The sequence below is a fragment of the Condylura cristata genome, unplaced genomic scaffold (assembly GCF_000260355.1).
Source record: "Condylura cristata isolate star-nosed mole 26May11 unplaced genomic scaffold, ConCri1.0 scaffold00029, whole genome shotgun sequence".
Classification (NCBI taxonomy): domain Eukaryota; kingdom Metazoa; phylum Chordata; class Mammalia; order Eulipotyphla; family Talpidae; genus Condylura; species Condylura cristata.
This window is the reverse complement of record NW_004567130.1, coordinates 12,497,478-12,523,278: the sequence shown is the minus strand read 5'-3', so window position 1 is coordinate 12,523,278 and position 25,801 is coordinate 12,497,478. Positions and strand designations below refer to the sequence as shown.

Sequence of the window (25,801 nt, the reverse complement as noted above, 5' to 3'; positions counted from 1 at the left end):
ATTGTCCATCAGAGAACTGTCCAGTAAGTATTATGAAACTGTTTCCTTACCATTGTGGTAATACGTGAAGAAATAAAAGCAACCCTGCTGATAAATTCCAACTTCCTTTCTTGAACCTGTATAAAACTTACTTTCACCTAATTTTACTCAAACCATTAGGAGCTTGGTTTGAAAGCAATAGTCAGGGAAATGCAAGATCATCTGAAATAGTCTTGGATTATAAGTTTTGGTGAAAATGTGTTTTGTATTTATACTTATCTTTCATTGAGACCTATTCTCTTGATGAAGTTATCTGGACTTCTGTATTCCTTTAAAATTTCTATTTAGTTGAAATTCCATGATAGAGGATGAGGTGCGATTTGTATAAAATATGAAGTTAAACCATTGGTACCATATCTGACAGTGTTGCTAACTGAAATCATTAGGTATAAGTCTAGTTCTTAAATTCTAACTTCTGATTAAACTTAGTCACTTTCCCTATCTGGAACCTAAAGGCAACCAGAGGAGTAAATCTAGTCTGGCTATATTTTTAGGACCCATCTGTTCTGTTTACATTGCAGCCATTTCTTAGCACTGTCAGCTTAGACTCTCCCATAGTGGTTTGTCAGGTTTGAAGAGGATGGCACCTCTCACTTATCCTCCATGTTGTTGACAAACTGGGTGTGAGGTAGGTGCTTTTAAAATTTGGACTCTGGTTTATCAGCTCACCTTTCCTTTTTTCCAAAGATTTGCCTCACCTTGTATTTATTTGACCTGCTGTAAAATAAGCAGTTCATCTTATTTGTCTAGAAATAATTTTTTCTAGGTACAGTTTAAAAAAATTACCTATAGTAAATATACAGAACAACTATTTTTGTGTATTTAAAATTTTAGAAAGGAAAGCCTGAGCACACAAATCACTAAAAAATTCATTTGAGTGATTTCCTGGGTGCTGGGGTGATTCTGATTCTCTATTTGTAAAAGTGAACAGCTCCATTTTCTAAAGGTAATAGCTTGCTGTTTTGCCTTTCCAGATATGTTTCCATTATATAATTTAAACAAACAAAATTAAACTGTATGTAGGAGGAAACTAGTTCTGAGGCTCATGCTAAATCCTGTTGACATTTATAAATCACTACCACACCTTTAAATCCTCTGAATGGATTTCTCCATTAAAGTTCACTAACTTCAATTCTAAGTTTTTGCTTTTAAAGCCATTAGTATGCAGATTTCCATATTGAAATAAGACAACCTGGAGTGAGCAAAGAAAAGACAAAAAGTAATCTTTTGCTTAAAAAGACTTAATTTCGGGGGTGGGGGAGGTTTCTTTCACTTGTGTATAATTCTCAGATAGTTTTTATTTCGCTTTCCCAAAGTTTGAAAGTTAAAAATTTAAGGCTGATAAACTTTGGCACATGTTAAGTGTGTCTGGTCAGGGTTCTTTTGTTCACTTGGGGACAAAATTAGTTCCCTAGTAAAAAAATAGGGCAAAATAAAACCAGGTTTTTAAAAATAAAATACAAATAGTAAGCAGACTGAGAAGGTAGTTGTTGCTAGTAAAAAGAAGTTAAAGCCTAAAACAGGATATTGTTTTGATCTTTTTAATTTAGCAAAGTTTGTTCAACTCAGTATTATTAAAGAAGTGATAACTAGACACTCTTACGGTGTTAGAATGTAAATAAATTGGTATAAAGATTCTAGAAAGATTAAAAAATCTTTAATGATCACACTTGATTTGCTTAATTATACTTCAGTTTGACATAATCATATACATGGGGCTCTGTATAGAGTCATCTAAAACTATTAAACCAACAAAGAAGTTAGGAATCACCTAAGTATTTAGTAAATAGGGGATTGTTTATGTTACATTATGAGTGGACTATAGTACAGCCATTTATCATAGCCTGGAAGATAAGGGATGCATAAAGATATTCATAGGTTAATAGGTAGAGGACAGTGTATCTTGTGTGTCTGTGATGTGTAGCAAGTGTGTAAGTGTAGAGTAAAAGTAAACACTATAGTTTGATGTCCTATAAGTCCTGGTAAATTTAAATTCTGCATTTCAGAATTTTTGTATCTTCTAATAAAGTATTTTTTCCCCCATGAATACTCATGCTGACTTAATAATGCTCTTAGAGCTCAATCTTTGTACAACTTAATAACTCTTCAACTTAAGCTCAGTTTTACCTGCTTACATGTCTAAGGATTCTGTTGCTTTTATGCATTTTGAAAACATAGTCTACTAGGACCTAGTTTAAACTATTACTGTATTGGATCTACTGTGCTATAGAATTTAAAGAAGGTTTCTGTCCCGCCTCCATAGGAAACACTTTTCCCATATATGTTTTCCCTGTTGTTTGAAAGTAGAATTTTCTATTTTGTATGATTTGGAAGATGGTTATTTGGCTCTGGGTATACTAAAAAAATTTTTTCCTATAAATTAATGGCTGTAGTGTTCCCAGAGCCAAAATACAACCAACCTCCAAATCATACCAAACAGGAATATTTTACTTTTGGATAGTGAGAGAAACCTATAGGCTGTTTCCTCTGTCACTTTACCTGAATCGACTTTTACAAGAGCAGTAGGTAATCTATAGAAATGGAAGATGTTGTGAATAGAGAATCTGTGTGGCTTGATTTGTAATGTATTTGTCCTGAGGGAGAGGCCCTTTAGGCTTCATCCTTAACCAAACTGCCATACTTTATAAGATATCTTGCCCCAAACTTTGATTTTTTTTTTTTAATGGAGATGGTGATAGAACCTATTTACCCTTGTTTAAGCACATTTTGGGGGCGGGGTGGGAAAGTAGAGTGGTGAGCAGCTGGCCAGGTATATGTGTCTCTTCTTAGCTGATTCTTTTGCTTTTCCTTTCAGATGGAAAGAACTCAAGTGGATCCAAGCGGTGTAATCGCAAACGTGAACCTACCTACCCCAAAAATGAAAATTTTAGCAACCAGTCCCGTCGCTCCAATTCACAGAAAAGCAAAACTTTTAATAAGATGCCTCCTCAAAGGGGCGGCGGCAGCAGCAAACTCTTTAGCTCTTCTTTTAATGGTGGAAGACGAGATGAGGTATGGAATGTAAGAATGTCTTTATTCCCTAAGAAATAATGAAGTCTGATTCTCTCCTTAACTGGTTTATCAGTAGCTGGGGGGAGGGAAGAAAGTCATTAACCAGAGCAGTCTTGAATAGTTGATGTTTAACTGAGTTTAAAACTTTGCTTCCTTTCTTTTCTTGAAGGTTATGAAAATTTCCTTGGAGGAAAAAAGACATCATAATCTTGCTATGAGTGATCATAGCAAATTTGGGGTGTTTATTTTTATCACTCTTGCATTATGGTACCCTTGGGAATCTTTTGATAATAAATGACATTAATGCATGACATTTACCCCATATATAGAATCTAACAAATGTTGTATCTTTAGTCCCAGGTATTCTGATCTTAGGAGTTCCTTAGATATCCTTCCATTAGTCCATAAAGACTCCTGTACCATACTCTTGCAGCATTGTTTGTAGTTACAAAAATTTAGAAACAACTTAAATGCTATCAATAAGGGACTGGTTAAATTGTCCTGCTATTTGAATGTTTCATACTGTGTAACTAATACAGAGATAGTTTTTTTTTTTTTAGATTTACTTATTTGTGCATACGGAACTGGGGTACAGGCCAGAGGTGCAGGGGCGGTGAGAGGATTCACCAGAGAGAGAGCAGGGAGCAGAACAGGCAGATTGACGAAGTACACTGCTGAAGGAGCAGCTGGCAGGTCAGGAGAGGTCTGCCTCACCATGTGGGTCACCTCCGGGGCGGGGATTGAACTCATGGTCACGTGGCTTTAGCTTCTTAGTGTTGTGCTCTAACCTGCTGTGCCACCAGGGAGGGGCCCCAGAGATAGATTTAATGGATATATTTATGGAATAATCCATTCATTCACAAAACATTTTACTCTGTCTACCATGCACTAAATACCACTTAGGATTTTGGAATTTCATCTTTGTTCTTTAGTAGCTTATATTTTAGTTTGAGGGGAGAGGGACAATAAACAAACCATTACTTAGTAAATCCAATGGTAAATATTTTTGTTTTTGAAGATTTACTTTATGCATACAAGAGCTGGGGTGTAGGCCAGAGGTGCAGGGAGGAGGGGGCATGAGAGGCTTCACCAGAGATAGAACAGGCAGATCTACTGAAACAAACTGCTGAGGGGGGCAGTGGGTGAGACAGGAGAGGTCTGCTGCACTGTGTGGGTTACCTCCCTGGCCTGGGATCAAACTTGTGTTGTAGTGGCCGCTGATAATATAGTGCTTACCTTGGCCACCAGGGAGGCCCTCTAATGGTAAATATTTATTGAATTTTTAAAATGTAGACAGAGGAGATAAATGTGTGGAGTAACAAGGTGTACAGTTTTAGAAGGTGACTAAGGAAATGTTCTGAGGGGTGAATTTTGAGTAGAGACCTGAATGAGGCAAGGGAACACACCATACAATTTTGAGGATGCGTGTCAGAAGGAATAATAAGTGTAAGTGACCATAGGTGGTAAAGTTTTTGGTACATTTGAGGTAAAGCAAGTAAGCTACCATTGGTGAGAAAGAAGTAGAAAGTAAACACAAACAACATGGAAAGACAAGTCAGATGATGTGGGGCCTTGAAAGAATTTGGTTTTGTTCAGAAAGAAGGGAAACCATTTGGGGGTTTATAAAGAGAAGTAAGGTAACCTGACTTGGAGTTTTAGAGGGAAGAATGGAAGCTGAGAAGTAGCTAGGATGCTGTTAAGATACTCTGATGGAGAGCGATGTGAGCTTTGAAATCAAGTGACAGTGAGGAAAGACAGTCAGATTTGGGTGAATAGCTGAAGGTAGAGCCAACAGTATTTTCTACTGTATTAACTGTGGGGTCTGAGCAGGTACAGGGATGACGTATTTTGGGCATGAGGCCAGTTCATAATACCACTTGCTGAAATGGTGAAGATTTTAAAGAGGACACGATTTGGAAGGTGGTAGAGGGAAGGAAAGGGCATTGAGACCAACAGTTTCATTTTGGAACTTTAAGATTTTAGTTATTTAAAAGATTTATTTTTGCATACAAGAACCAGGGTACAGGCCAGAGGTGAGTGGGTAAGAGGATTCACCAGAGACAGAGTGGGAAGCAGAACAGGCAGATGGACTGAAGTATACTGCAGACAGAGTGGGAAGCGGAACAGGCAGATGGACTGAAGTATACTGCTGAGGAGAGCAGCGGGCAGGTCGGGAGAGGTCTGCTGTGCCATGTGGGTCAGCTCCGTGCTACAGTGGCTGCTGATAGTTCCATGGTACTGTGCTTTAACCCGTTGCACCACCTGGGAGGGCCCTATTTATTTTAAATTTTGTTAGGATTTATTTATTTATGCATACAGAACTGGGGTGTGGGCCAGAGATGCAGAGGCAGTGAGAAGATTCACCAGAGACCAAGTGATTGAAGTACACTGCTGAGGAGAGCAGTGGGCGAGATAGGAGAGGTCTGCTGAGCCATGTGGGTCACCTCCCTGGCTGGGGATTGAACTCATAATGAAGCAGCTGTGGCTAGTTTCATGTGCTGTGTTTTAACCTGTCGTGCCACCAGGCATGCATTACAAGAGCTGGGGTATAGACCTCAGGTGCAAGGAGTGAGGGGATTCACCAGAGAGAGTGGGAAGCAGAACAGGTGGATCTACTGAAATACACTGCCGAGGGGAGCAGTGGGCGAGACAGGAAAGGTCTGCTGCACCATGTGGATAGCATCCTGGTCAGGGATCGAGCTCATTCCATAGTGGCGGTGATAGCTGGATAACATTGAGACTAACCCGTGTACCACCGGGGAGGCCCATATTGGAACACTCTTATTTGTGTCTTGCTTGTTGGGTCTCTTAACTAGAGACAGGCCATCTCTAGGTTTGGAGTTCTAGGAGGGACTGAAGCTAGACAGTCCTCTGCATGAAGCTAGTGTTTGCAGCTACAGAACATAGATCAGCTACAGAACATAGATCATTAAGGAATGATGTTGCAAAAGTGGAATCACCCTGAGCCCCAAGTCAGCATGATAAGGAACTAGCAAAAGAGATAGCAGGAAGGTTACTGAAGGAGGAAGATTGTTGAAAGCTGTGTAGTATGTGCTGCTCGTAGGCTGAGTAAAGTCAGAAATGAAAGTTTGCCGTTAGGTAAACATATTTGAAAATATGTTGACTTATTTGAGCTGATTTAGTAAAGTGACAGAAATCTGACTGGAATAGATTCAGAGAGAATAGGATAGGAAAAAGAAACAGCAAGTATGTACAGTGTCTTCTAGTGGGTTTACTTTAAAGGGGAGAATAGAAGTCAGGCAGTGGCTTAAGGGGAATAAGGTCAAGAGAGTTTTAGATGAAAAATTAGGGCCCTCCGTGGTGGTGCAGCCGGATAAAGCTCAGCATTAAGAAGCTATCAGCAGCCACTGCAGCACAGGTTTGATCCCCAGCCAGAGAGGGGACCCCACATAGCACAGCAGACCTCTCCTGTCTCTCTCACTGCTCCCCTCAGCAGTGTGTTTCAGTCAATCCTCCTGTTCTGCTCCTGGCTCTGTCTCTGGTGAATCCTCACCCACTCACCTCTGGCCTGTACCCCAGTTCTTGTATGCATAAATAAATCAATCTTTTAAAAAAAGATGAAAAATGATAGCATGTCTTTGTTAACGAAATTGTCTTGGAAAGGGAAAAGTGATAGAGGAGGAAGGAGCGAATTGAACAGTGTCTTCAGTTCCTGAGGAATTGGGATCTAGGGCGCCAGTGGAGGACGTGGCTCGGATGGAGCTCTGCCACTTCGTCTGTAGTAATAAAGGGAAGTCAGAAAATGTGGAGGGTGTGGGAGTTCTTTTCTGATTGTTCTTGTTTCCGTGAAATCTATAAGATGAGCTGAGAGAAGTTTGGGGGCCTGAGGAATAAAGGGGTTGTCTGAGTGATTGGGAGAATTAATGGAGTTAGGTATAAGAGAATTGTAGTATGACTGTCAAGTAGTGTGTAGACCTACTTTAGTGAGACTTGTCGGTTTGATTTTGTGTTTTAGCCATATTTTAACTGTTTTGGTGCTGGTATGGATAGAAGTGTAGATTAGTCAGGGGACGATCTTGCCAGGATGGCCCACAAGGAGAAGGCAATGGACCATGGAATCTAAGCCAAATAAAGAGAAAATTGAAGGCGTTGGATCACTTTTTTTGCGACTCTAGTGGGTGTGAACAATTTCTGAAGTCATTGTCAAAGGGAACAAGCTGGGAAAGGAGTGAGTTGGCCATTTGAATACAGGGTACTTAAAAAATCAAAATGGTGGCAAGAGGTGCAGTTACTGAAATCATGTCTAGATTGTAGGGCGGTGTTGTCCAGTGGAAACACAAAACCACAAAAAGAATTTAAAGTTTTTCTAGTTCCCATTTAAAAAAGAAACAGGTATAGTTAATTTAATGCATTTAACCCAGTAGATCTAAAATGTTATTTCATTATGTGACACTAACTACATAGTGGGCATATTTGTTATTACATCACAACTGTATTTGGTATACCCGTACAAATGGGTTGGCTGAGTTAGGGTGGAAGGCACGCTTGTAAGAGGAGAGGAAATAAAGGAACAGAGAGGACAGAGTTCTCGGAGGATAATCAAGAGGGATTAATGATAGCTAATGTTGGAGTGACGTTGGGCTCAGATAACAGAGAAGACAGAATATTGGCAACATGGGGGATTTTGTTGACTGAGCGCTGGTCTATTGGTACTTTGGGGATAGAAGACTAATGAATACATAGCAGAACCTTAAGGAAGTAAAAGTCCAGGGAATGAGAGATGAGGGATGACCTGGAACTCTTGGGCGTCCTGCTTATTAATCTGAATTTGAACAGCAGGAGCCTTTAATTTGAATTTCCTTTAAACTAGTCGTATACTATATATTTAGAAGAAAGGTGCCTCAGTACTTGCACAAAGATCTAAAAGTGTGTTTACCCCAATATTGTTTTGTTATGGTGGAAAAGCTATGTATGAGCTGTGTTCTACACTAAGCATTCTGATTATTACACTAATATTTAGTGAAGTGGCAAGGTGCTTACAACTCCTAAGTTGGACTGTGGCAATAACTTACAGTAGGTAGCCATACTACAGTTTGGGGATATAACAAGGACTGAAATAGACCACAAGATGATTTCTTCCATTTGTCTGTTTTGCTATTTCTCATGTAGTTTTGTGCCGCTTTCTAAACTGCTTCTGAATATACTGATAGGTTTTATTTCTGGGCCCACTTAGTCTGCCTACATGTTCTAATTTTGTCAGTTTTAATTAACTATGAATAGCAGTGTATATCTTAGACAGGAGGTCTCTGGCAGTATCCTAAAAACCTATGGCGGTTAGCAGCTGCTTGCAAACCACCTCCAGACTTTAGTTCCACAGAATCCCCTTACCCAGAAACAGATGACAGTACAAATAGCTTGCAGGAATGAAGGTGTAGGAGTCTTATGGACCTGTTAAATGAATGCAGTAGATAAATTTTCCTGCTTCAAGAGAGTAAGGAATTTGATGCTAGATTTTGTCATTTAAATTGTTAATCTGCTACTTAGGGCAGATTAAATAGTTTAAGTAATTGTATGTTAGGTTCTTAACATCTCTCCACTCCCATGTAGATAGATCTTGGGTTACTTTTCCATTACTTCTTCCTCAGACAATTGTTGATTTTAAGCCTGTATTTTATTTAATTAATATTCTGAGACTTATGGAGGGAAGGTTTTTGCTGACTTCTGCTGTAGATCAGTGTCACCCTAATCTAAAATACTGTAATTCATTCTCGTTTTCTCTAGGTAGCAGAGGCTCAGCGGGCAGAGTTTAGCCCTGCCCAGTTCTCTGGTCCTAAGAAGATCAACTTAAACCACTTGTTGAATTTCACTTTTGAACCCCGTGGCCAGGCAGGTCACTTTGAAGGCAGTGGACATGGCAGCTGGGGGAAGAGGAACAAGTGGGGGCAGAAGCCTTTTAACAAGGAACTGTTTTTACAGGCCAAGTGAGTATTGTTCCTCCTAGGAGAGAGTGAAGTTGAGCCTCTCAGTTGGACCGAGAAGAGGTTTCCTTTAAAAGACTACTGTTTTTTTGGGAAGGGGCAGAAAGGGAGTTGATCTGCTCACTTTTTGCTTTCGGCATGTGTTGAAAGCCTGTTTCCCCAGTGGATGTTTTTGGTGCTTAAAAGAAAATAATGCCTAAATAAATATTAAAATAACACTAAAATTAAGTAATGCTTAAGTAAATATTGAAACAACGCTAAAATATTGAAATAACACTAACATAATGCTTTAGTACCATATTGAAATAGCACAAGTGTTTGAGATTTGATCTAGATTTGAATCTTGTTTTGATCTTTGACATTGGGTAATTTAGCTAAACACTGAGATTCAGCTTTTCTATAAAAGAGGGAGAAATTACTTAAGGAAGAGTTGAATGACAGATTGAAATGCTCGACACATATTTGTTCAAATACTGATTTTTTTTGTTTCCTTTTGTGTGGCATTAGTCACAAGGTAAGTTTTGCTTTTGGGCCTAGATTGAAGGAACCATTCTGGTACTCAGATGTTTTGATGAGAATAGTCTTTTTAGTGCTTTGAAGACTAGCTCTGTTCTGGGGTTTCTGAGATTGAGGGAAGAAGTCTGGCTTTCTGTTGTGTGGAACCACAGTATGGTTTAATTTTACTGGAAGGGAGGCAGCTTGACTGGACTGAGAAGCAGAAGAAATAAGAGTTCATGGATTTGGAATCCTACCCACTGATAGAGGTTCCCTTCTATCAGTACCTACCTTCTTGGGGTTCCCTCCTCAGCCAAGACTCAGAACTGAGACTGAAGTCCTTGTTCAGTGCTTTACAAATCATGGCTGGTAGTAGGCCTACATTTGATTTCTAAGAGATGGAGAATTTCTGCTGAGGGCTCATTGATGGATTCTGACAGCATGTCTTTTCCCTGTCATCTTCTCTCTTACTAGTTGCCAGTTTGTGGTATCTGAAGACCAAGACTACACAGCTCATTTTGCAGATCCGGATACCTTAGTCAACTGGGACTTTGTGGAACAAGTGGTGAGTAGCTAATAGCTATTAGTGGAGAGAGAACCAAAGGAACTGTGGGGACACTGCAGCTATTGCCTGTGGTCACTGTTATACCCTGTTCTGCGTGGCCTTACTCTCAACCTTTCCCAGAGATTAGTCCTGGTTTCTTCTGAACTCTGTAGTTGCCACTGGCCAGCAGGATCAGGGAGTAGAGGGCTCTGACTGTATTGCTGTTCACTATCATCACTCTTCTGGGAAGTAACCAGAGGAATATGTGAGGGACTCAGGTGACCTTCCTGAGCCAGGGTGGGCTCATTCTGTGGGTGTTGCTGCTTTGGTAATATTTGGTTACCAATCTATCAGATTAGGCCTCAGCCTTGTGGTAGATGAATAACCACAGAGCTATACCTTTGTTAGAACCACTACTGCTTTTCTTTCCTGTTGAAGTTACAACCCTTAGGTATCCTAAAGGTATTTCTAGGGTAACCCCTTTTTTATGTATGTACATATACATTCCTTTTTTTTTTTTAATGGAACCAAACTGATATCTGTCATTTTTTCTCCCCTTTGATATGTAATCCCCTAAATACACTATCTGTGGTTTTGCTATTACTGCCATAACTCTGGTTTTCTTAACCATAAATCCTATCATACATAGGCATCTGCATTGTTGAGCAGTTTTAATGATGTGTTGAGTAGAGATGTACAGGGATGAGAATGGGAAGCGGAGTTCTTGGTCAGTTCTGAAAGCAGTGTAACTTATAGCAGCCTTTTATTTCAGCGTATTTGTAGCCATGAAGTGCCATCTTGCCCGATATGCCTATATCCACCTACTGCAGCCAAGATAACTCGCTGTGGACACATCTTCTGTTGGGCATGCATCCTGCACTACCTTTCACTAAGTGAGAAGACATGGAGTAAATGTCCCATCTGTTACAGTTCTGTGCATAAGAAGGATCTCAAGAGGTAAGAGTTACAAGTTTATTAGATGTGACCCTAGTTTTCTCAATCTGCCACATCTAAATGTCCATGTTACAGTGTTGTTGCCACAGAGTCACGTCAATATGTTGTTGGTGATACCATTACGATGCAGCTGATGAAGAGGGAGAAAGGGGTGTTGGTGGCCTTGCCCAAATCCAAATGGATGAATGTAGACCATCCCATACATCTAGGAGGTTAGTTCCATAAACTTGGGGGGCAAATAATTCTGGGCACACTCTTTAAGGCTACTGAATGTGTCTTTTAAGTATCAGGAGATCGCCTTGGGATGAGCCAGTTCCAGCTATTCTAAATGAATCATAGTATTCCAGTAGGTGAGGGCATAGTTTATAGAGTAGTTTACCCTTTGAAGTTTGGCTTAGCTATATTAAACAAAACCTGTTAAGATGAATGAATAGTGTCTGTCATTGTGTTTGGTTTTGGAAATTCCACAGTCAAATCAGTCTTGGCACCTGCTGTCAAGAACTCAGTGGTCTAATGAGAGAGACAGTGGTGGTCTTTGAATATAGAGCATGTGATAAGTGGGAGACGTGCACAAGGGGGTTATTCCCTGTATCCATGTGGAAACGAGCATTCGATTAAAGTGACATGAACTTCAGTCTATCTCTAGGGAAAAGAGATTTCTCAGTAGTTAGTATGGAAATAACCAACTCTAATGGGGAAAATAAAATTAGCTTTCTGTTACATACCATATGTGAAAATCACTTCCACACGAATTGAAAAACTAATATAGACAGCCAAAAACTTTAAACATTTAAGAGAAAATATAAATCCTTTATAGTCTCAAATTTGAGTGGATAGTTTTATGAAGCAGGCTGAAACCATAGAAATGCTATAAATGAAAATATTAGTAAATTTGATTTTATAAGGATGAAAACTGACAGGTTTGCTCAAAGTCAATATTTGATCAATAAACTAGGGAAAAATTTTACACATTTGAAATGAAATATTATTGTTTAAAACATACAGATGTTTTATAAATTACATTCATAACCTACTGAAACAGTGGGCTAATAAGCAAATTACAAAGCATTTTCTGGATAAAGGAAATTAGAATAGTCTTCAAATACCTATGGAGATTTTAGTTTATGGGAAATTAGGTCAGTACAGACCAATATTCTTGGCTTTTAGATTATAGAGGGAGAAAAGATATTAGTAATCCCTGGTTTTCACAGGGATTGAGGAAATTGATAATTTTGTTCTTTGTGGGAATGTAAAGCAGTGTAGCCTTTGGGGTACCATTTAGTAGCATTTTTAGAAAGTACAACCTCTGATCCACAACTTATATTTAAATATCATAAAGAAATAATTTTTATTTATTTTATTTAAGATTTGTTTATTTATGCATACACATCTGGGGTACAGGCCAGAGGTGCAGGCATGGTGAGAGGCTTCACCAGAGTCAGACTGGGGAGAAGAACAGGTAGATTGACAAAGTACACTGTTGAGGGGAGCAGCGGGCAGGTCAGGAGAGGTCTGCTGTGCCATGTGGGTCACCTCTGGGGCAGGCGGGGATCGAACTCATGCTGAAGTGGCTTTAAGTTCTTAGTGCTGTGCTTTAACCCCCTGCGCCACCAGGGAGGACCCATAAATATCAGGGCCCATAAATATCATAAAGAAATAATTTTTACCAAGGGGCATCATGAGAATTTTTTGTTATAGTGTAACAAGTGTCCTATTGCCCTAGACACTTGCTAATAAATAAGTGTAAAACACTATACAGGAGGTAAAAATGTAACATTTTGGAAGTTTCTTAAGACCTTGAATGAAAAGCTGCAATACAAAATTTGGTTTATCTTTTATGAAAAGTGTTTTATAAACATGGCATATATGTGTATACGAAAAGATTTGTGTCTTATGTTTTTGTGATCTTACTGACTTTTTTTGTAGATGAACAGCATAGCCAGTATTCCAAATTGCTGCTGGCTTCTAAGGAACAGGTGCTGCACCGGGTAGTTCAGGAAGAGAAAGTAGCACTAGAGCAGCAGTTGGCAGAGGAGAAGCACACTCCTGAGTCCTGCTTTATCGAGGCTGCTATCCAGGAGCTCAAGGTAAGATGTACTGGGGACAGGTCAGAATGGTAGGGGCAAGTTACTTCAGTCCTGACTTGAAGATATAAAGCAGGGAATGGCTAAAATGCCATTTGTTAATTTTGTTTGGTGAAGGTTTGACCTCTCCTTCTGGAGCTGAAAGGAACGAACCAAAATGATTTCATAACTAATTGTAACACTGAGGTTTTTTAAATTAGTTATATTTTCAGTTGTGGGTTTTTACAAATTTTTAAGAAAAATCCTTGGGTTTATTTTTGGAGATATCAAAACATTGTCAAGATCTGCTGAGGATATTGGAGCACAAAGAATTACCTAAACATAGTTTCCTATGTCTTATATCTTTCACACAGTGGTTGATTGTTTTTTTCTTTTAATATTTATTTATTGGGCCCTCCTTGGTGGCGCAACAGGCTAGAATGTAGCAATGCAAGCTGGCTGCAGCTGCTTCAGTGCAAGTTCGATCCTTGTCCCAGAGGTGACCACATGGAGCAGCAGACCTCTGCTCCTCTCAGCAGTGTACTTCATCGATCTGCCTGATTTGTTCCCCATTCTGTCTCTGGTGAATCCTCTCACCACCTGCGTACCTCTGGCCTGTGCCCCAGCTCTGTATGCATTTTAAAAAAAAAGATTTATTTATGCATACAGAGCTGGGGTACAGGTGCATTTAAAAAAAAAAAAGATTTATTTATTTATGCATACAGAGCTGGGGGTATAGACCAGAGGTGCAGGGGTGGTGAGAGGATTCACCAGAGAGAGTGTGGAGCAGAACAGGTGGATCCACTGAAATGCACTGCTGAGGAAAGTAGCAGGATAGACAGGAGAGATCTGCTGTGCCATGTGGGTCACCTTCCTGCCCAGGGATCGAACTGCTGAAGTAGCTGTGGCTTTGTAGTGCTGTGCTTTAACCCATTGCACCACCAGGGAGGGCCCAGGGTTGATTGATGAACATCAGTATCACTGGTTGTTGAGAGATAGATTCAATAAGCTGGGCTCAATATGTCTGATAATATAACAACATTTTCCAGGCTAATTCTGACAGTGCTCATCCCCAGATTGTGTTTTGAGAATCACTGATCTACATATTAAAACAATGGAAATCTTCTTTGTTGAGCAGATTAGCATGTGGACAGACCCTGTGCTAAGTAATGTGTTATATTTATCTCACTTAAGCAGTCACCACCTGCTTTGATAGTTGTAACTATCCTCTCAGTTGAGGAAATGGGATCATGGATCACAGTTTGCTGTAGGACACGGGGGGGTGAGGGTGGTATTTGAATCTGTGTCTCTGACTTTTTAGATAGAGTCCTTTGTGTTTAATTTTTGCTTGCTTTCTACATTACAGAATATTTTTTCAAGTGTATTTAAGGTAGAATAAAAGTTAACTAAAAGTAGAGCTGTCCAAGTTGAGGTAGGAGATCAGTCAAACCCCTACTTCCTGCCTTGAGGCTCGCTCTCAGCGTAGGTTGTGAAAACTAGAAGACTTTATTATTATAAGAGATTATAAGCACAGGATACCTTTGTTGTTTGCATTCTGGATGCTTTTTTGCTTTCTTTCTCAAGATCGAGGATTTTAAGTACTTTTCACTTGGGTCATTTTCCTTTGATCTTTGTTCCTGTTGAGAGAGACCCTTGTAAACCCATGACCTTCAAAATAAGTGTTTCTGGATACTCAGTTTTCTCTGGTCTTCTCTTTGGTGGTTTAGACTCGAGAGGAGACTCTGTCAGGATTGACTGAAAGCAGAGGTGAGGTCACTGGTGTCGTGTCTGCTCTGGAGCAACTGGTGCTGATGGCTCCCTTGTCTAAGGAGTCTGTTTTCCAACCCAGGAAGGTTAGTGTGTCCCTGTTACAGACCACATGGCTGTCATTCCTCAAAGCTGCTGCTGAGCTGGTAGACATTGTTGTGCGCTGAAATTTCATGGGTTAAGAGGGAACTATGACTATTTACTGTGTGCTTTTTAGTTCTTTCCCAGGATGTTAAATTAGTAAATGTAACCTCCAAGATAAATATCCAGACAGGTTTCTGTGCCTGCCTTTGGCACATTACTTTCTATTGACTTAGAATTTATTCCAACAGGATGTATTGGAGTATGTGTCTGCTTTTAATGAAGAAACCACGGAGGTTTGTTCTCTGGGCTCGCCTCGTCCTCTTGCTCTCCCTCTGGTAGAGGAAGAGGAAGCAGTGCTTGAACCAGAACCTGAGGGCTCATCAGAGGTCTGTGATGACTCGGAGTTAGCAGATGACAATCTTGGAGAGGGGACCATTTTTACTGAGTCCAGCCAACAAGAACCCGTCCCCCAGCCAGGCTTCACACACCTGAGCAGCTCTCCTTGTTACTACTTTTACCAAGGTGAGGATCCCTGAGGAGGGGTGGGTTGCCTGCTGCAGAGAGATTTCAGAGAGGTGCCATGGCGCTCTCAGCAGAAGGTGGTCTCACCATGGATTGTGGGTGCTGGGCTCTGCCATGTCTTGGCTTGGGTGGGAGAGCAGTCCTGGCTATAAAGAGGGCCCTGTATTGAGGACTGGCCTGGGCTGTTGGGTGATAGAGCCACTTGTCTTCAGCGGAGGACGGGCAGCACATGTTCCTGCACCCTGTGAACGTGCGCTGCCTTGTGCGGGAGTATGGCAGTCTGGAGCAGAGTCCTGAGAAGATCTCAGCTACGGTGGTGGAGATTGCTGGCTACTCCATGTCCGAGGTAAGGACCTTTAGAGGAAGAGGACTGACAGTGACATTACCTAACCTCTTTGAGACAGACCTAGCCAAACCTAAGTTTGGAAACTTTCAAGGCCTAAAATTTTTTATTTTTAAATCTTTTGTCAGTAATGATGCTGTTAAGTTTTTAAAAAGTGAAATGGTGTTCCCTTCCCATATTGGGGTTCTGTTAAGCAGTAACCCCCATTTGTTTTCACTTCTCAGGTTCACTTGTTGTCTGGGAACATAGATACCTTTGTACACAGAATTAAAAAAATAAATGGCTAAAAATGGGAGGCTGTTTCTAATTTTCTAGGGTTCTTGAATGGGATTGGGAGAGGAGATGAACAGGGAAATAAGAGTATTTATTGGCAAAAGAAGATGAGATTTACCTAATAGTCCATACTCAAGATGAGTCTGGTTTTGTTTCTCCATTTTGGTTGGGATGGATCCAAGGGAACAGAAAGTTCTTGGAGGCGCTAAGCTCACGTTTAGTAAGCACTTTGAGCTTAGCAGATTGGTACTTCTGAATTATTGTTTGGTGATTTCCATATTTGAGTATTTGCCTTTTGAGAATTATTCCTGTATAGATCACAACTTTGCTATAAACCCCAATGTTAGAAACTAGGCTACTATAAACTTGCTATTAAACATCCAGAAAGAAAATGAAAAAGACACTTATATTGATGTATTTAATTTTTCACAGTTTTAGGCCAAGCTTCATTCAGTAGAGGAATATGCACTCTTTCTTTTATTTTTAAGATTTATTTATTCGTGCATACAGAACTGGGGTACAGGCCAGAGGTGCAGAGGCGGTAAAAGGAGTCACTAGAGACAGAGTGGAGAGCAGAACAGACAGATCAACGAAGTACACTGCTTGGGGGAGCAGCGGGCGAGAAAAGAGAGGTCTGCCCGCCATGTGGTTCTCTGCGGTGGGGATCAAACAGGCACTGAGGCAGCTGCAGCTAGCTTGCAGTGCTACTTCTTAACCTGTTGTGCCACCAGGGAAAGCCAGGAATCTGCTCTTTCTGATTATTAATTCTTTCAGTGTTCTCAAAATTTTTTTTGCCAGCAAATACTCTTATTTCTCTTCATCTCTTCTCCTACCCTCAGTCATGAACCATAGAAAATCAGAAACAGCCCAACAGCTTTAGCAATTTATTTTTTCAGTTTTGTGTAGAAGAATTGGTATAAGTCAGAGGTGAAGGTGGTGAGAGGATTCGCCAGAGACAGAGTGGGGAGCAGAACCCATGGATATACACTACTGAGGGGAGCAGTGGGAGAGACAGGATACCTCTGCTGTGCCGTGTGTGTGTGTGTGTGTGTGTGTGTGTGTGTGTGTGTGTAAGCTTCCCACCCAGGGGCTGACTTTCTCAGTAGCAGTGATCCCACTGAGATATAACCCTTTGGCCACCACCAGGACAGTCCCAGCTTCAGCATTAATTACAGGACTAAATTCTTTCATTTGTAGCACAAAAAATTGGCAATTTGTTTGTTTTTGAAAAATGGTCATAACTTAAGCACTGCTTCTGCCTCCAGTTCTACCTGTGGGTGCATATGTAACTGCTGTCTAGGCTAGAAACAGCCTTGGAATTAGGCCTGGTTTTAGCCAAGTGTTTTGTTCCTTTCCTGTTGTAGGATGTGCGGCAGCGTCATAGATATCTCTCTCACTTGCCGCTCACCTGTGAGTTCAGCATCTGTGAACTGGCTTTGCAGCCTCCTGTGGTTTCTAAAGAAACCCTAGAGATGTTTTCAGGTAAGAATACTGCTTTTTGTAGTGGGGTTCAGAGATTCTGTGAATGGAAACCCGTGTGGGAGGAAGTAAGGAGCTGTGTCAGGAATCTCAGTACCTCTGGATATACTTAGCCATTTATCCAGTTTAGCTGGGCCACTCATGGCCTAAGCACTAGTCCACTGGGAAAAGTTACAGGCTAGGTTGCTCTGGGCCTGCTTTTCACAACCTGACCAACCCGCAGATGACATTGAGAAGAGGAAGCGGCAGCGTCAGAAGAAAGCACGGGAGGAACGCCGCCGAGAGCGCCGGATTGAGATAGAGGAGAACAAGAAACAGGGCAAGTGTAAGTTCATGTGCGCTCATCTTCGACTGGTGGTAGAGCTGTGCCTCGCTGTGCCGCGGCTCAGTGCCTAGGTGCTGCTGGGGTACGTATCAGCTGCCACTTGGAAGAGGTGAGAATACCTCTTCCCTAGGCTCATTTGAGAATTAAATGAATTAATGCAGGTCACAGTACATAACATATTTTAAGGAATGGGAGTAAATTCAACCTTGGTATAGTGGGTGAAGTAGTCTGTTGTGGGGATGGGAATTAAAACTATCTGCTGAATGCTAGGGACATTGTATTGCTTTTCTTTTTCAATACATTTGTATTGTATTACATCTATGTGCAACAAATGTGCCAAGAAAATGTGATGTAGTAGAAATCTAGAAACCAGGAAATACACAAGAAATTAGATTTAAGAGCTCTTTCATATCAGTAAGCACAGCAGAGTCTTTTGATCTGGTTCTCTAATATAAGCTTCATTAAATCCAGAAGGTTAGTATGACAAAGATCTCGTTATTCTCCAGAAAACAAGGAAGTGAGTAAGTGGCTAGGGAAAATGATTTACCCAATATGGTGCAATAAACATAAATTTTTCTCCTCTAACTGGATAAGTATATTCTGGGCCCTAATACTGTAGCTGTTTGGCATTTGTTGTGAATCTTTGTGAAAACTGGTGTTTCAGGAGTAAGAGTTTTTTTGTTATATTTTTTCTATTGAAACACAAGTACAGAGAGTAGTATAATTAATCCCCATGTTTATCACCAGCTTCAGTTAATTACGAATGGGGGGAGATGAGGCTTTATATGAAAACAGGCATAAAGTGACAGTAGTTATAAATTTGAGTTTTGGGGCTCTCCCTGGTGGCGCAACAGCTTAAGACGCAACACACTGCAGGCTAGCCACAGCCGCTTCAGTGCAAGTTCAATCCCCAGCCCTGGAGGTGACCCACATTGTGTGGCACACCTCTTCTTCTGACCCACCCACTGCTCCCCTCAACAGTGTACTTTGTTGATCTGCCTTTTCTGCTCCCCACTGTATCTCTGGTGAAGCCTCTCACCACCCCTGCACCTCTGGCTTGCACCCCAGCTCTATATGAATAAGTAAATAAATCTTTAAAATAAATGAGTAAGTAAATTTGAGTTTTGAAGTTTTGCATCGTTCAGACTGATGTAGGGGTGGGTGTTATATGTTGACTGTCCTTAGCTGTTGGTTGGGGAAGAGCTGAAGAAATCGGTAGGTGGGACTACCATTCTTGTCTTTTCCTTTGTAGACCCAGAAGTCCACATCCCCCTGGAGAATCTACAGCAGTTTCCTGCCTTCAACTCCTATACCTACTCCTCTGATTCTGCTTTGGGTCCCACCAGCACTGAGGGCCATGGAACCCTCTCCCTTTCTCCTCTTAGCAGAAGTCCAGGTTCCCAAGCAGGTAAATAGAGTTGGAATTAAAAAAATAAAGTCAGCCAGCAGCCACAGACCTTAAGCATACCTTAGTATCTGAATCTGCAACTGTACCTACCTTGACATGGTGCGGGGTCTTAAGGTGACTAACCTTACTTAGGATAGTTAACATGCGGTACATCAAATTCTTGCCAACTGATTCACCTTTCCTGTTGACTCTACTGATTATGTCATGCTAGCTTGACAGTACATGTGGCAGTATTGTTAAACCCAGATTCTGCCCCCTGCCTTGCCATCTGCTGAAGTAGATGTTTAAGTGTTTTGTGCATGTTTCCTACTCGTGCACTGCCTATAGTAGTAGGGGAAAATAGCCTACAAAGTCTGCTGGTAGGGAAATAGCTAAATTACAGTATTTTTATTCTGAAATGCTTTATACCTGTTAAAGAAGATCTCCGTTAGTGGGCTGACCTTTGGCATAAAAGTAATTTGTAGAACAAGACAAAATATACTATTAGTGGGTTTAAAATCGACACAAAATACTTTTATTATGGGTTTATATCTGAATGAATTTAGATACATAAAATATTGTGATTGTTATCCAATTAATAATGGTCTTCTGTTTTTGAACGTGAGAATAGGATTGAGAAGTCCAAAAAGAGGCATTTAGCTTTTTTTTTTAAAGATTTATTTATTTGTGCATACAGAACTGGGGTGCAGGCCAGAGGCTCAGGGGTGGTGAGAGGCTTCACCAGAGACAGAGTGGGGAACAGAACAGGCAGATCGATGAAGTACACTGCTGAGGGGAGTAGCGGGCGGGTCAGGAGAGGTCTGCGGCGCCATGTGGTCACCACTGGGGCAGGCGGGAATCAAACTCATGTGGAAGCAGCTTTAGATTCTCAGTGCTGTGCTTTAACCTGCTGCGCCACCAGGGAGAGCCCGGCATTTAGCTTTTTAAAAATACTTTTATAGGGGGCCCTACCTGGTGGCGCAGCAGGGTAAAGCACAGCACTGAGAATCTAAAGCTGCTTCCACATGAGTTCGATCCCCGCCTGCCCCGGAGGCGACCACATGGCGAGGCAGACCTCTCCTGACCCACCCGCTGCTCCCCTCAGCAGTGTACTTCGTCTGTCTGCCTGTTCTGCTCCCCGCTCTGTCTTTGGTGAATCCTCTCACCCTCCGCATCTCTGGCCTGTACCCCAGTTCTGTACGAATAAATAAATAAATTAAAAAAAAAATACTTTTATAGGGGCTTCCCTGGTGGCATAAGGCTTTAAAATGCAGCACTACGAAGCTGTCCTGCAGCCACTGTAGCACGAGTTTGATCCCCAACCAGGTTGCTGACCCACATGGTGCAGTAGGTCTCTCCTGCTCCCCTCAGCAGTGGATTTCAGTCATTCCGCCTATTGTGCTCCGGACTCTGTGTCTGGTGAATCCTCTCACCTCCCACACCTCTGGCCTACACCCCAGTTCTAGTATGCATATATAAATCTTTTTTTTTTTTAAAGTGCAAAATGGATACTAAGGATATTTATACATTAAAAAAAATTTTTAGAGGAGATTTATTAATCTGTTACAAAATTAAACACTGAGGAGTTACTGTAATTTCAGAGAGCTGTCTTTTCTGATCTTTACCCACCTGGGAGATTCTTTTTGATACTTAAAATATATTTCTCTGGTATTTAAAAAAAAATGTCTAGTCAGAATACTTAAAGCTCTGGTGATTTTTGTAGATTAGGGGCCTGAGGCTAGAACCTGCATCTCAGGCTGCACAACCTTGATACAAAAGTTATCAGCTATACAAAGGAATATGGCAGAATATTGACTTAATCTGTATACACAGATTAAGTATTTATACACAGTATAAATACTGTGTTTTCAGGCCTACTTGGTGGCCTAGGGGTGACAAAGTTTTAGTGCTATCGCTGCTTGGGTCTGAATTTGATCCCTGCGAGAGCTAACCCACACATGATACTATAACCCTCTCCTGCTACTCCCCTCACCACTTTATTTCAGTAGATCTTCTGTCCTGCTTTCCCATTCTGTCTCCTCTCACCCCTTGTACCTCTGGCCTACACAAAAATAAAATAACTATTGTGTTTCCACACATGGACTTTTCTGAAAGCATGGTCTTTAATGTAGTTAAGCAAGAGTGGTTGCATGGTCCTACAAATAAAAATATGAAACAGCGCTGACTAACTGTGGAAGGCCCTGCTGCTAGGAAAGCAAGTGAGCTCTCCTTCTGGCAGTGATCAGGACGGTGGCTAGATGGGTTTGTGGGAAGTGTTTGGCTCAGAAAGGGTGGACAAGAGTATTGTCTAGGGAGTGTCAGGGCGAAGCTTGTATCTTCAGGCTGGGTCTCATTGATGTGTGTATCTTGGATATTAATTGAATGTTTTTAGGTTATAGATGTTCTGCTGACTGGAACATAGAGGTGCACCTGATTAATTTATATCTTTTTCTTGGATCCTTTTTATCCACATAAAAGTAGTCCCATGACAGCACACCTAAGGTCTTAAGAACCAGTAGGTATAGAATGAGTTTTTGGTAACTGTGGGAATAGACTCTACTATACCATCTGTAATTACTGTAACAACTAAACTTCTCTCTCTGTAAACTGCACAGATGTGATAAATAGACCTAGCTTTATAAGAATATGGGCAGAATTGATATTTGATCAGTATTATTTTTATGTGGGGGTGTTGGTGGTAATCCAGACTTGATTCAGGTTTTCTTCTCCCTTTTTAAGAGGACACTAACTCTTTGGTACTTGACTTGTATAATCAGGTCTCTGGTTCTCTTTCAGATTTTCTGCTGACCCCTCTGTCACCCACTGCCAGTCAAAATAGTTCTTCATTCTGTGTTGGGAGTTTGGAAGAAGATTCTCCCTTCCCTTCCTTTGCCCAGGTAAATTCTTTGCTTTGACCTGCAACCCAAAGGTATTCACTTATTTATTTTAAAGATTTATTTATTCATACACACAAGAACTGGAGTACAGGCCAGAAGTACAGTAGGTGAGCTGATTCACTAGAGACAGTGGGAAGCAGAACAGGCAGATCTACTGAAATATACTGCTGAGGGGAGCAGCAGGTAGGTCATGACAGGTCTTCACCATGTGGGTCACCTCCCTGGCCAGGAATGGAACTCATGCTGCAGTGGCTTCAGATAGCTTCATAGTGCAGTGCTTTAATACTTGTACCACCAGGGAATTTCCCTAGAAGTATTTAACATGACCACTGCTGCTTGTCTTTCTGGAAATCGGTTGGAGAAGGAGACTCCTAATGTGATGACTATAATAATAGGGGTCTTTTTTTTTTTTTTTTTGGTTCACCTTTTTCTAAATATATATAATAGCTTATTTTTACATCATTTTGTACTTTTTTTTTTTTTCCATCTCAATTGTAATTCCCATGGGCTTTCCATCACCAAGTCACCCATGTGCCATCACCATAGTCCAGCGCACTTCACTCCTCCCACTGTTTTTGATCTCATTCCCCACTCCACCCTATAAAATGTCTCTGGTATATGGCTGTTCATTATTATTATTTTCTCACCTGGTCCATTATACTGATAGGAGTCTTTCTTAAAATGGAAGCTTAAAGATTTAGTTTCAGATAGCACTGTAGACTTACCCAGAACAGAAGGCTAGGGCAGCAAAGACAACACAAGTTTTATAGTCGACACATCATGAGGTATTTGTGTAATGGACATTGTTCTAGGGACTAAGGGGTACATCAGTTTGAACTGGTCCCTGTCTGGGACTTCTGATTTAGGTGACCGGTGTCTGGTATACTCCTCCCTTCATTTTGGGAAGGAAAGGTTGCCTTGGTTATCCTATAACTGGTCACATCAGCGTTCTTCAGGAGCTAGGGGATAGGGAACAATAGGTTAATGAGACATGATGCTAACTCACTTCATTAATCTTCAAAATAAATACTCAGCTTTCTTGTGTTCAGATAACAAGAATATGGATGAATATCTTGACATGTTAGAGCTAATTTCTTTGGGGCTAGTAAGAGTGATAAGCATAATAGGTTTTTTAGTGTTTGGCATAATCTTGTATACATTAGAAATGGACATGGATGTCGTTAATACAAGCCTCTTAGGTTCTCTTGGACGTGTTTTCCATTCAGTCATGAAGTTAGGCGATCCATTGTTTGACAGTTGGTGAAAAACACCAACTAATGTCTTAGTATCACTGACAAGTTTGTATCCCATTGGCACTCTGAAAGGTTCTGTGGGCACCATATGATCTTAACAGATGTGCTCATATTATTAGGGGGAAAGGATATCCTGAATATTATTAGGGGACTTCACCCCCTGCTCCAGTCATTGAAACTACAACTCCCAGAAACACCAAAGGGAGGACTGCGAGGACCCAAGGGCAGAGCTAAGCAGCGTTTTGAGAACTTTGGGGGGTGTGTGTATACAAATATATATATATATATATAGGAGCCATGTTGAACGGAGGCTTTTTCCTTGACCTCATGGCTGTTGGCTTGGCTCTTGATCTTGCAGTGTGTTATTGAGTTCCAAGTCAGCAGAACTGGTAGGATGTTCTAGTTAAGGGGAGCAGGGGTTGGGGGGCAGTGCAGGTCAGGAAAGGTCTGCCCACACCATGTGGGTCACCTCCCTGGCTGGTGATCAAACTCGTGCTGCAGTGGCTACTGATAGCTTCATAGTGTAGTGCTTTAACCTGTTGTGCCACCAGGGAGAGCCCAAGTCTGAGTTATACCTTTCATGCCTTCTATACACAATTTTTAACCTTATTTCCTAAGAAGCAAAACAAACCCCCTTGGTTTCCCACCTTATTGGTTTGACTGCCATTTCCATTGACTAGGATATGGAGGACATGACTGAAACAGTGTGTCAGCTACCAGGAAAAACTTTTCAAAGGTGATAATTGCTTCTGTGTCAAGGTAGGAGTCTTGGAAGAGAAAATGGGCCTGTTGCTTAAGTTCTTTTTCCCTCTTTCTCATGTTGGCAGATGCTGAGGGTCGGAAAAGCAAAAGCAGATGTGTGGCCCAAAACTGCTCCAAAGAAAGGTGAGGATGGGCCCCCTCACTGAAGGGACAGATTGACTCCTTTTAGAAAGTAAAAGCTTTAGAGCTGTTTCTAGAATTGTGTGGGGTTTTTTTGTTGTTTTTTTTTTTTTAAAGATGAAAACAGCTTAGTTCCTCCTGCCCCTGTGGACAGTGATGGGGAAAGCGATAACTCAGACCGTGTTCCTGTGCCCAGTTTCCAAAATTCCTTCAGCCAAGCTATTGAGGCAGCCTTCATGAAATTGGACACGCCAGCTACTTCAGATCCCCTCTCTGGTAAGGGCAAAGAACTGGAGGCCTCTGCACTGGTTGTCAGTTACCATACATAGTAAAGTCATTCCCACTGGTATCTTAATAGCAGCCATCACTAGTCAGCTGGCACTTTTCCCTCTGGGCCTTTTGGGCTGCCATTCTAATAATATTCCAAGTGATTTGTGAGATAGAACCCCAATTAATTCTTGAGGCCTGCAAGTGAAAATCTGAAGAACTGTTTTCCCTTCTAAGATACACTGGTGGAGAGTTAATAGATCATACCTACATTTTATGATTGAGTTGATAAATAGGTGGAAAAAAAAGGCTCGAGTACACCCCTGGTTTGAGGAATTCTTAATTAGACAAAAATAACACTAATAGTTACGGTGCACTTGCTATATGTGCTTAGCATTGTGCTAATTTCCCCCGATAACCAGTCTCATTCCTGCAAATACATAAATTAAGATCCAGCCATAAAACAGACTCCTGTGAGTACAGTAAACCAATAAACAGGTATGACTCTCAGGTTACAGATGAAAAAAACAGTCTAGGGACATAAAGTGACTTGGCCGATGAAACAGCTAGAGTTTGCAGTGATTGGCACTTGAATTCATGTAGTCTGATTGCAGAGCCTATACCTTTAGCTGACACTGACGGTCAGGAATGAAAGTTGACCGGGGGATCAGGGAATCGTGTTCTAACCAAAGCCCTCTTTGTGTTTGTCTTTAGAAGATAAAGGAGGAAAGAAAAGAAAAAAACAGAAACAGAAGCTCCTGTTCAGCACCTCCGTCGTCCACACCAAGTGACACTACTGGCCCAGGCTACCTTTTCCGTCTTCTTTTGTTCCCCTTGTGCTTTTGTTTTGCTGCTGTAATTTTTAAGTATTTGAGTTTGAACAGATTAGCTCTGGGGGAGGGGGGAGGGGGTTTCCACAACATGAAGGGGGGAACCGAGAAAATTTTAAATACAGTGTATTTTCCAGCTTCCCATCTTTACACCAAAATAAAGTATTGACACACAAGAGATCGATCTCTTCCTGCCAAGGTTTTAGTTTGCTGCCAGGTTAGTCTTTTGTCCCATGTGCAATTAGTTTTTCTCTTCCGCATCCTCTTAGAGCAGCCCAAGCCAGAGTGGTCTAGCTCTACTCTGCTGTGACATCATTTGTCAGGGCGTCGTTGCTTCAGCACATTTATTCACTTTTTTTTTTTTTTTAATTAGTTGACTCTTTTCTATCTGTTCAGTTGATTTCTTGTTAAAGAAATAGTGATGGGAATAAAATGGATTTAGGACA

The 25,801-nt window shown here is 41.1% G+C and overlaps 1 protein-coding gene across 3 annotated transcripts in view; it reads left to right on the top strand.

The window, feature by feature from the left end:
• The window catches only part of RNF10 (ring finger protein 10), a 31,503-nt gene extending 5,702 nt beyond the window's left edge, over positions 1–25,801 (top strand). The window contains exons 2-17 of one of the 3 annotated variants that reach the window (XM_004690977.2): positions 2,855–3,051; positions 8,794–8,993; positions 9,960–10,050; positions 10,802–10,986; positions 11,059–11,195; positions 12,910–13,070; positions 14,774–14,899; positions 15,146–15,419; positions 15,632–15,765; positions 17,400–17,517; positions 17,738–17,839; positions 19,092–19,247; positions 22,023–22,123; positions 24,204–24,261; positions 24,376–24,534; positions 25,240–25,801. In XM_004690977.2, coding sequence (XP_004691034.1) covers positions 2,855–3,051; positions 8,794–8,993; positions 9,960–10,050; positions 10,802–10,986; positions 11,059–11,195; positions 12,910–13,070; positions 14,774–14,899; positions 15,146–15,419; positions 15,632–15,765; positions 17,400–17,517; positions 17,738–17,839; positions 19,092–19,247; positions 22,023–22,123; positions 24,204–24,261; positions 24,376–24,534; positions 25,240–25,316 — 2,276 coding nt within the window. In that variant the 3' untranslated portion in view covers positions 25,317–25,801. The remainder of the gene's footprint in view (positions 1–2,854; positions 3,052–8,793; positions 8,994–9,959; positions 10,051–10,801; positions 10,987–11,058; positions 11,196–12,909; positions 13,071–14,773; positions 14,900–15,145; positions 15,420–15,631; positions 15,766–17,399; positions 17,518–17,737; positions 17,840–19,091; positions 19,248–22,022; positions 22,124–24,203; positions 24,262–24,375; positions 24,535–25,239) is intronic. The other 2 variants (XM_012731102.1, XM_012731101.1) reach the window with 2 other exon arrangements.